General features: G+C 33.0%; 1 protein-coding gene across 1 annotated transcript in view; it reads left to right on the plus strand.

Annotated features, from left to right (window-relative positions):
- Window positions 1-3956: 3956 nt before the first annotated feature.
- Window positions 3957-12544, plus strand: part of NECAB3 (N-terminal EF-hand calcium binding protein 3) — a 113807-nt gene continuing 105219 nt past the window's right edge. The window contains exon 1 of the mRNA XM_063297228.1: window positions 3957-4249. Within this exon, the coding sequence (XP_063153298.1) occupies window positions 4133-4249 (117 nt within the window). The 5' untranslated portion in view covers window positions 3957-4132. The remainder of the gene's footprint in view (window positions 4250-12544) is intronic.

Consider the following 12544-nt stretch of genomic DNA (forward strand, 5'->3'; position numbering starts at 1 on the left):
GGACACAATGGAGGAATAACAAATTGATTTGAAAGGGGGTAATTTTTAATAGGAAACCGGTGATGTCACAATGCCCAAGGTCAAATTATTAGTATTTTCAAAAATCTTCTTGGCATGCTTTTAGCCCTGCTGTTATCCTTTCAAACGAATGATGGAAGGGGAAATCCTGGAAATCACTTGTTCCTTTCAGGCAGTTTTGACAATTTCCAGAATTTCCAGTCTGGGGAAGAGGCTGACTGAACTTGTATATGGATACTATTAAAAGGGTGAGGGAGAAAATTTCCTTAACATCTAGCTTTTTGGGGAGCTTCTGCAGCCTTCTGCAAAGACTTCTTAGTTCCACCCAGCCCTAGAAATAGTAGGTAGAAAAGTGCATTGGCTTAACTTTCCTTAAGCCTGCAGGACACAGAACTTTACAAAACTTTATGAAATATCTTAAGATGCAATATATAATGCAGCATAAATGCAAATTTTAGTGAGAAATTTCGGAGTTATTATTTTTATAACATGTGAAGTTAATCCTTGCCTTTGAAAACATTTTAAAAGAATAAGGCAACAGAATGCATGTTTACAACTAAATATCAGTATTGTCAGGCTAATGTAGCCAGCTTAGTTTTTTAATGTTTAGCTAGCTAGCTTAGTTTTTTAAATGTTTGGTTTTCAAAGAACTTAAGTTTGTGGAGACCTAACTTAAGTCTGGTTAGATGCTTCCAGAAATACAAAATATTGAATATTCTGTTTTTATTGGAATTTGAAACAAGTAACAATAGGCCCCCTGGTGGAGAAAGACTGTTATTTTCTCCAGTAGTGAAATAATCACAGTCTCTGGTGCCCATGCATTAGTTGTTCAGTCAGAAATATACTTAAAGTTGTTTAAATCGCCTTCATGACTTTGACTTACAGTACATCATGAGAAAACTGCCTAGATTTGACTAATTGAGGCATTGTAAAAAGAGAAAGAGGGGGAGAGAGAAATGAACATACATTGAGGAATGTACATTGAGGAATACCTGTCTGTTGTGGGGTTCAAGCACACTCAGGATATTGCATACACTTAAGGGGGAACTATTGATTTGCTTAGAAGATAGGGATTTCTTGAAGGTAACCATAGCATCACAGAATCAAAGAGCTGGAAAAGGTCATAGAAGTCACTGAGTCCAACCCATGTTTCCATGCAGGAATCAAAATAAAACAGTCCTGAATCAGGGCTATTAAGCCTTCACTTTCCAGAGGACAGCCCACCATCTCACTAGGGACCTGGCTCAACTGTGGAACTGCATTTACAGTTCATTGAAATAAAATCTGCATTCCTGGTCACTGCTGGCTTCTATCCCAATTTTATATAATAAAAGTATTTCTTCTCAGCTATGAATCTGGAGGAAGAACAAAACTGTGCTCGCTCAGAAATGCTATGTCATATGTTGGCATGGTATATTACTGGGAGTCTCAGCAATAAAGACAACAACAGCACAATTATCTGATACCTTAGATGACCAAAAGGACTTTGACTCTATTTCAGGAGTTGTCTCCAAGCATGAACTTCAACGCTCACCCAGAAGCAAATGTTTGCTTATAAGGGCAGCTTCTTGGCAGACACAAAGGCTTATACTCCCTAAGGTTTTTGCATCTTCACAAGCTATAATTTTTACGCTGTTTTTCTTCTGGCATTATTGCTGGAAATGGCCTTATCTCAGCAAAAGAAAATGAAATTTGCCAAGTTCTGTGTTGATTGATATTCTCTAACCCTTCAAAGATTCAGTCATCCAGTGAGAACAGCACTGAGTACATGACTGGTTAGACTTGGGGCTATTGTCATAACAAAAACAAGGGCTTTATTCTGGGTGCAAGATAAAACAGGCACACATTAGGGAAACAATCCCCATGATTGTCTGAACCTAGTCCATATGCTTGTTGTTGTTACAAAAGCATGCTGGAAGAGCTGTAAAAAATGTGAAGTGCTTATGATGATTCTCTGCTGCACAGAAAACAGTTTGTCCACAGAGCAAAGCATTTTAACTTCATTTCTTTCCATGTTAGATACAGTTATCCCAGGAGGGGTATATAACACAGAGTAACAGGATTTCCCATATCTAAGTACATTTGAAAGACCGTTGTTATCTTACCTATAGTACTGATCTTGGGAATCTTCCAAGACAGTTTAACCATTTGTGGGTTCTCCTCTAGTAAGAGATCCCCTTCTTACTATTTTTGTGATTAAAATAGGATGTGTGTGTGTGTGTGTGTGTGTGTATACACACATATGTATTCATTACACTGTTCGTTTTATTCAGGGTAAAAAACAATATGCAAACTGTAAAAAAGACCAAAAGATGTAATAAACCAACTAGATTCAACACATGAGATAGGAGAAAAGAAAAAGAAAAGCATCACCAGATGGATATAAATATTGAACACACACACACACCACTGCTCCTCATGGGCTGGTCAATTGAACGGTTTGCATGATGCTTTTAAGATAGAAAAGGGGTAGCTTAGGTTACCCGCCTTAGTCCTACATATGCCCCATGTGGCATTCCCTGTATCAGGTTTGGCACATTTTGGCCAGTAGGACACAAGTGCAATCAAAGTTCAAAGTATGCTCATGCTATCCTATACAAGTTAGGATCTCAATACCACTCTTCAAGCCAATAGAGTGTTTCCTACATTTCAGCAAAAGATGACACACTCTCAGGATAGGGCTAATATATAAGCAATGAGATTGCCTTGAGAACATATCTGGGACAGGGATAGTCACCTGCATTTGGCCATGGAGAGATGTGCTGGGACTGGGGGGACATAATACAGCAGGTGAGTGGGCCAAAAGAAGAAGTGGGTGGAACCAGAACAAAAAGGCTAAACTAAATTGAAAATTAAGCCAATATAATGTGATGAATTCCATATTTCCCCCCTTCTTTTATATTAAAAAGAGCAATTTGGTGGCAGTTTTGGGAATCTCTGTAGGAGATGCCCCAGGCTTTGGAGGCTGTAAGCGGCCCCACAACTCCCAATTATCATCCCTAACCTAGGACTTAAATAGTCTTCAATCTGGTGCTTTCAATATGTGTTAGATTTAAACTCACATAACTCCTAGTAACAATGCTGTCTAGGAATCATGGGAGTTTCAATTCACCATATCTGGAGGTCAACGAGTTAAGGATGGCTGACCTAACTTCTCTATGGCCATTGTTCATTTCTGTTTGAAATGTTTCTTTTTCTTGTAGTACAAAACACTGGCTAGTGAACTAACAGCTTGTTCACACTTAATAACATTTTATGCAGGATACTGGGTGTAAAAAAAGCTTATTGAGCTGCATTTATGCCTGGGAGTCTGAGCAAGGAGTCTTTTATTAATGAAATCCAGAGCAATTTCCTATAGTAGTATGTAGAAAGCTTGATACACATGTATAAAGGCCATAATACGCTGAGTGGGCCCAGCCAGTGCTACCTTGCTCCAGCAATTATCCAGCTGCATAAGTTGACCTTTGCACAACTAGCCTTGTCAGACATACAGGAAATTTCAATTCACAAAAAAGCAATTAGTGTCATCAACACAACTGGTTGCACACCTGCTATTTTCCCCTCCCCACTTCTTTCTTTTGTTGTCCTTTCGTATCTATGATGCTGATGGTACAGCACCCTTAATTTTCTTCATGCCCAGATCATTCAGTCTTTCCTCTTTTATCTCACTTACTTGTACCTGCCATACAAATTGTTCTTCTCTTAATCTGTTCTTCAATATTCTTCCTGCTGAGTGGTGTAAATGCAGCAAACAAAGCACAGCCTGTAAATCCTTAAACTAAATCCTCCTCTCTCTAGGGAGGAATCTCTTGCTGAGTCTGCTGCTCTAGAGCGATGATGAGATTCTAAGAGGAAACTTGTCCATCAAAAATCCTGACCAATCGGCAGAGTCTAGGGGAGGGGATTTAAGCACACACTGAAAGTTGCCTGGAGGCTGGCAAGAGCATCCCTTCGTGTTCAGTTAGTTGCTGTTTCCAGCTCTAGCGCAGCAGCCTCAGCAGCTCACCATCACTGAATCCAGGGCAGCCAGTGGGGCAGGCAACTTTTTGGAGTGGGAGGGAAATCAGAAAGGCCAGTGTCAGTGTGAAACAGTTGATAAATCTCTAGCACAAAGATGATGGCATGTACAGAGATGCTGACAATGTGCTTGCTCTCTGCCAAGCACGCTTACCGCATGAAATCCACAGAGACCCCACAGCACTATGGCAAGGGATTAGCAATCTTCCAAGATGTAAGTAGCTGCATAGTGCATGCTTTCCATATTTTGTTAATAGAGTGGTTTCAAGAGGTGTGGGGTAGTCTGGACTGTCAACAGTATATGTATGTATGTATATCTGACCTGCAATTCTTCTCCCCAGTAACTGCCATTCAAGCTTTCTGAAATGCTGTATGCATAGAAGTCTGTTTCTTTTTTTTTAACTTACTAGGAAGGAAGGAAGGAAGGAAGGAAGGAAGGAAGGAAGGAAGGAAGGAAGGAAGGAAGGAAGGAAGGAAGGAAGGAAGGAAGGAAAACTCCATATGTTTCTGCCTAGAAACCCTCCATTCTATAGTTTTGCAGAGAAATGTGTATCTGTATAAACAGTACAGAGATTTCAAGCCAGGAAGGTCAGAAATGAAATACTGTATTAGAAAGGATGGTAAAAGAGCTTAGTTCACTTCCTTCCTATAAATACAGTCTATGATTTTGAGTAAGTGGTAGTGTGGTTGATAGTAGGGTTCCTATCTCTAAAATGGGAATGCGAGTGCACTACATCTTCTAGATCTGTCCTCCTGTAATATTTAAGCTCCATTCATTTTTGCCCTCATAGCCTTGCAACTAATTTATATTTCTTTCTCATCCTACTTTTAAAACAGAAATTCTAAATAAAATCAAATTTATGCATTTTCACTTATGAAAACTAGACCTTGTATTAATAAATGTGACTAATAAGAGAAAATGGGTGGACCTTGACAGAAAGTCATGAAGTATTCAGGTTTCATTTTGACTAGTGAGATTGCAATCACAATGACCAAAATATGCAAGTAAGTAAAGCATTATATATGTTTATATAAGATCTAGAAAATCTGGTGCTATCCAGATGTTTTGGAGAACTCCCAACATCTTCTTGCATTGGTCATGTTGGCTGGGGCCAACGAGTTGAAGTCCAAAATCTATCAAGGACATCAGGTTCCACCAGGTATCTGCATTATATGAGATATCTATCCAAAGAAATCATAGCATGGTCTCTTCCTATAGGCATAGCCATGTTCCAGCAAAGAATCTTAAAGCACTTTGAAGAATAATGCATTTACCATGAACAAATACTATAAAGGTATACTTGTTATATACCTAATATAAACTGCTACGGATTGAGATTTTTTTTAACCTAGTAGTTTCTATTACCTAAATAAGCGACACTTTTTTTCAGGAGAAAAACAGGAAGAAGAAGCACCAATTACTACAAAGTTATGCAATTATCAGTAGCAAGTTGTGTTTGTGTGTTGGGGGGCCACTGAATGCACCCAAAGACTAAATCATACGTTATATGAAAGAAAGAAGGATGAGGAAAGAGACTGTTAGGATTCAGACTGCATCAGACGTAAGCAAGGCAGGATGTTTAGAGCAGAAGTCTAAGATGCCACTTCACGTGGCTTCCTATCTTCATTTAAGAATAATATACATAGCCATTTAAGAGAGAGGGAAGCCTGAAGGACCATGATTTCCAAGACTAAAACTACCTCAACCACTGCAGGTAATTAATACATTAACATTCCTTTCTTTCTGGAAGTTACTGGCACACAAGTCTGGGCCGCCTTGAGGTTCCATCTCAGATGCTGCCCAGTTTTTTTCCCACTCATTGATCATTTCTGTGAGCTCTTCCAACCCTAGAACTGCTGGCACAGCAAAGGCAATAAGGACTTTGTAAAGCTTGGAAAATGTTCAAAGTACTTTATTTGAAATAAATAATGGACCTGCTTTATTCATAGTATTTGTAAACCACATTTTGGTTAAAAAAATGCCAGTGGAGGTTTATAATATCAAGCTAGGGAAAGCCTGCGGAGTATGGCTTCTGAAATACTTTTCAACATCTACCTGCAGTGGCCACAGGAGGTGTTGGAATTTGTGACAGTTTGTGTTTTTGCTCTACCCTCATATTGTGCCTATGCATGTTGTGTGTAAATGTGCACTGGGAAGGCAAGGGCAGGACAGGCTGTCTACACTTCACTCTAGATCATGTGACTAAGAGGAGAGGGGAGATAGCAGCTGCAATCCGAGCTGCTGCCCCACTTCTATGGGATTCATGGAGAACGTTTTTTCTCCACAACTGCCAGCCTGATCCTGCCCATTTTCAGAGACTATCTTTCTTTTGCTGGCTTACCTCCCTCTAAAATTTAGTTCCAGCTTTTTGAAGAGTTATCCTGATGATGGGCAGACAGATGGACAAAGTCCCAAGCTCTTTTCCATAATTTCTTTCCAACATTCCAATGGTTTGGAAAGAATAAAAATGTACATTCCGATAAACATAAAAACTAAATAATGAAAAATTATGAAGTAATGATGTAGTTCTGCATGATGTTTTCAACTCTGATGTATTATTTGGGAAAATAATGTAAAGTGTTTTAGTTATGTGCTCTTTATATCATCATCATCATCATCATTATTTTTATTTTCTATGTTGGTTTGCTGCCCAGAGTCTACAAATTATAAAACTATAGAATAAATACAGAAATAATACTTGTCATGTACAATAAAATGAATAGTGATATAAAAGAATTTTATGAAGTTGATAAATTTGCTCCATAACAGTGTAAGAATGGCTTCTTTTCCTAGCCCATCCAATAAAATATAGAGGAGTCTATACATATTTTCCCAAACTTTTCTGCTAGCCTGTCCTATCCCTGACATTTCATGATTGAGTAGAAATTTCTGAAAAAATCAACTTAAATTTGCCTGAATTCATTTACAATTTCACCCAGAATCAGAAATCCATAATTGTTTGGATGTCGGTCAATCCTGGTAAGAACTTCACTGCAGCACTTTAATGGGAAAGTATCACAAATGGATCATTTGGAAGATCAGTGGGAAGAATATCATGGCACCCTCTATTTTCTCTTCCTTTAGCATGCCAAAATGTGACTTTGGGTGGGAGTTAACGTGTTAAAATAAGAGCTCATTTCCTTCATCAGTCAGTGATAAATATTAATTGGATTCATGGTGAGCTCTGCCTGGGATGAAAAAAATGTTTTTTGCTAGGTGTTCAACTTTAAGCTCCTAATAAAATAAGATAAAACATGTAAGCTTTAAAATTCTCCTGCAATTATATTTAAAATAACTACATGGAGAACATTTGACAAATACATTTGCATCTAGGTTGTTCAATTTATGACTGATTTCCATATATACACTAGTTAAATCATTATGTTTCATAATGAAATGAAAGTAATTCTATATAATAAGTCATTATAATAAGTCATTATTCATTCTAATAATCCATTTTCATTAAGAAATGAAAATAATTCTATATAATAAGTCATTATAATAAGTCATTATTCATTCTAATAATCCATTTTCATTAAGAAATGAAAATAATTCTATATAATAATTCATTATAATAAGTCATTATTCATTCTAATAATCCATTTTCATTAAGAAATGAAAGTAATTCTACATAATAATTCATTATAATAAGTCATTATTCATTCTAATAATCCATTTTCATTAAGAAATGAAAATAATTCTATATAATAATTCATTATAATAAGTCATTATTCATTCTAATAATCCATTTTCATTAAGAAATGAAAATAATTCTATATAATAAGTCATTATAATAAGTCATTATTCATTCTAATAATCCATTTTCATTAAGAAATGAAAGTAATTCTATATAATAAGTCATTATAATAAGTCATTATTCATTCTAATAATCCATTTTCATTAAGAAATGAAAGTAATTCTATATAATAAGTCATTATAATAAGTCATTATTCATTCTAATAATCCATTTTCATTAAGAAATGAAAGTAATTCTATATAATAAGTCATTATAATAAGTCATTATTCATTCTAATAATCCATTTTCATTAAGAAATGAAAGTAATTCTATATAATAATTCATTATAATAAGTCATTATTCATTCTAATAATCCATTTTCATTAAGAAATGAAAGTAATTCTATATAATAATTCATTATAATAAGTCATTATTCATTCTAATAATCCATTTTCATTAAGAAATGAAAGTAATTCTATATAATAAGTCATTATAATAAGTCATTATTCATTCTAATAATCCATTTTCATTAAGAAATGAAAGTAATTCTATATAATAAGTCATTATAATAAGTCATTATTCATTCTAATAATCCATTTTCATTAAGAAATGAAAATAATTCTATATAATAATTCATTATAATAAGTCATTATTCATTCTAATAATCCATTTTCATTAAGAAATGAAAGTAATTCTATATAATAATTCATTATAATAAGTCATTATTCATTCTAATAATCCATTTTCATTAAGAAATGAAAATAATTCTATATAATAATTCATTATAATAAGTCATTATTCATTCTAATAATCCATTTTCATTAAGAAATGAAAGTAATTCTATATAATAATTCATTATAATAAGTCATTATTCATTCTAATAATCCATTTTCATTAAGAAATGAAAATAATTCTATATAATAATTCATTATAATAAGTCATTATTCATTCTAATAATCCATTTTCATTAAGAAATGAAAATAATTCTATATAATAAGTCATTATAATAAGTCATTATTCATTCTAATAATCCATTTTCATTAAGAAATGAAAGTAATTCTATATAATAATTCATTATAATAAGTCATTATTCATTCTAATAATCCATTTTCATTAAGAAATGAAAGTAATTCTATATAATAATTCATTATAATAAGTCATTATTCATTCTAATAATCCATTTTCATTAAGAAATGAAAGTAATTCTATATAATGTCATTATAATAAGTCATTATTCATTCTAATAATCCATTTTCATTAAGAAATGAAAGTAATTCTATATAATAAGTCATTATAATAAGTCATTATTCATTCTAATAATCCATTTTCATTAAGAAATGAAAGTAATTCTATATAATAAGTCATTATAATAAGTCATTATTCATTCTAATAATCCATTTTCATTAAGAAATGAAAGTAATTCTATATAATAAGTCATTATAATAAGTCATTATTCATTCTAATAATCCATTTTCATTAAGAAATGAAAGTAATTCTATATAATAAGTCATTATAATAAGTCATTATTCATTCTAATAATCCATTTTCATTAAGAAATGAAAATAATTCTATATAATAATTCATTATAATAAGTCATTATTCATTCTAATAATCCATTTTCATTAAGAAATGAAAGTAATTCTATATAATAATTCATTATAATAAGTCATTATTCATTCTAATAATCCATTTTCATTAAGAAATGAAAATAATTCTATATAATAAGTCATTATAATAAGTCATTATTCATTCTAATAATCCATTTTCATTAAGAAATGAAAGTAATTCTATATAATAATTCATTATAATAAGTCATTATTCATTCTAATAATCCATTTTCATTAAGAAATGAAAGTAATTCTATATAATAATTCATTATAATAAGTCATTATTCATTCTAATAATCCATTTTCATTAAGAAATGAAAGTAATTCTATATAATAAGTCATTATAATAAGTCATTATTCATTCTAATAATTCATTTTCATTAAGAAATGAAAGTAATTCTATATAATAAGTCATTATAATAAGTCATTATTCATTCTAATAATCCATTTTCATTAAGAAATGAAAATAATTCTATATAATTCTATATAATAAATGTAAGGTTGAAATTTGGTGCATATTTACCTTGGAATTAGTCTTCTGTATACAGTAGGAATTGCTTCCAAGGATAGATCTAGTATTACATTTTTAAGAATTATAAGAATGCAGTGATTCAGATAGCTCCAAACTTCTGTTAGTATCTTCCCCCCCATTTGTGAGTACAAGGAAGAATCAATCTTTTGTGTTTGATTCTATGAGCACAGATACTAGCTTACAACCTTGGGGCTAACAAATGCACAAATGCAAAGCTCATACAATTTTGAGAAGTCATACATTTTACCCTAGTTGTGTCAATGCAGTGAAGAATTACTAGTTTTATTTTAGAATTTCTCTCTTTTAGAAACTGGTTTAACTCTACAGTCAGGAAGTATCAGCTGCAAAAATGATGCTACCTGCTGAAGCAAGTTTATCAGGTTTTGTATTTGGGAAAATTAAATACAGATTTCTCCTGGAAAGTGCATAGAATTTCTTCTATCACAGAAATGATTTAAAGGTTGCTACAATTATTAATTTTACTTAGGACAATAAACCTTGGGCATTATCTATTGGAAATAACTCAAGAAATGGCTGAATTTTAAAAAGAAAATAATTTTAAGAAAGCAGGTAAAAATTAATAACCAAGTAGCATTCAATTACAACAAAATCCAAGTTAAAGATGTGTTTAGAGGTATAACAGATGGTCCCTACTCAGACGTTTCAAAATCTAGAATTTCAGGGCTGGAAAACCAACTTGTAATTCTATGTAAACTTATCTGGAAATAAGTCATCTGAATATGTATGCATATTCCTGTGAAATATATTAAATTTCCTTACTTGGCTAGAAGCAGTAGTACAGTGGTGGTTATTAGTAGCAGTAGTTATAATAGTTAGAGATACAAGGCATTTAAAGAAATTTAAGATATACGGCATTTAAAGAATAAATTAGTTAATGATATTTTACTATCATTTCAAATATGAAATTTCAGTATCTCAAATTTATATTCTCTAAGGAAGATAAAGATCTAGCAAGAACCATAATATAAACTAAACTAACAGAAAGCTCTTATAAAAATCAAAATAATAACAAATAATTAATAAATAAAAGTAACAAACATATTAAAATATCAGTAAAGAACAAAGGTATGCAAGTCCAATGGAAAGAACTGAGGGTTTCTTTTTAAATGAAAGACATTTTCAAATAGTAGAAAGCTCTTTAAATTATCTATGAGAAAGAATTAACTTTATTGGCATAATAGGAGGACAGCCTTGTTAGTCCATGGTGATAAAAAAATAGAAGCAGGTTATTTGCACCATTTCTGACCAACAAATGTTATTAAAAAGAATACTCCTTCCTTCCTTCCTTCCTTCCTTCCTTCCTTCCTTCCATAAGCTTTCATGAGCCATAATTCACTTCATCAGATACATAGAGTGGCTAAACTGATGAAGGATTTAAATTAAGGTGAGGTGAGGGTGGGGGTGGGGGTGGGGAAGGGCAAGGAAGATAGGTTAACCAACCCTTTAACTTTCATTGCCATAGTGACTGTGAGAACACACTGTACCAAGCCATAAGGAGATTTATTTGGAGTTGGCTTAGCATGTTACATGAACCAAGCCAATTGTGTCTTATTTAGAAAAGCATGGCTTAATACAATGTATAAAAATACTATAAATTCTATCTGGGTCTTTTTGGAGTTTCAGTCCAATATATCAACAGTAGGTTAGGCTGGTTTAGTATCTAGAACTGAAGAGATAGTAATGGCTATCAGAGGGTTATTGTCTCTTGGATTAGGACTAATTAATTCATTCTCTCAATGCAGATGTTTGTCAGATATCAGGATAATTAATCATAATGAGGTTATATACAGCCCCTTCCTGTAGGCAAAAGTATGAAAGGGATGAAACTTAATCGAATAACAGAAAGTCTAAGAAGATGTTAGGGCTTACAAGGGTTGTGCTTCCAAATTGAGTCTTCTACACAGAGGTTATATAGGAGGGAAATAACACTAGTTGTGAATTTTTTTTTGGAATGGGAAAATGTCATTTTGTGGACAATTTGTTTCTGAAAAGGTCCAGAAGCTACCTCAGCAGTTACTGTATGTTACCACAAGGAAAACTCAAAGGTTGTTGATTTCGTGTCCATCTCCATGATGTTTTCTTGGCAATAAGGCAGATATGGTTTGCTAGTGCTTCCTTCCAAAATGTCTTCTTGATTTCCAAGTCTAGTCCAGAGCTCTGAAATTTCTTAGACCCTATCTAAATACAAAACAAGGCCAAGCACACGTAAGTTTTGAGATCAGCTGAGATTGGTTAGGTGCTACAAACTAGCTGGGAACATGCTTCAAAGATGACATCCTCTCCTAATACATCTTCACTAAGCCCTCTTAGCTATTTAAGAATAGTTGAAAGTGTGTCTTGGTGAACTAAACCAGTTGATACACAAACCTCATATCTCTTATAATTAAGTTATTTTATGGATTTTAGCACATTAAATACATATATTCAAGTAACTTCTTTGGGAAACAATTTCTAATTTTTTAAATTGAAAAGTTCAATAAACCATTTCAGAATAACAGGTAAAATGCAAATTAAACAAACCACAGAAATTAGCAGTGCAGACACAAACAGAAGAAAGCATTTAAGCCTTGGCTAGGGTGAGGAGCTTAAATGCTCCTTATGTTTTTCAGGTT

This window comes from Candoia aspera, chromosome 3, assembly GCF_035149785.1.
Source record: "Candoia aspera isolate rCanAsp1 chromosome 3, rCanAsp1.hap2, whole genome shotgun sequence".
In the NCBI taxonomy this organism is placed as follows: domain Eukaryota; kingdom Metazoa; phylum Chordata; class Lepidosauria; order Squamata; family Boidae; genus Candoia; species Candoia aspera.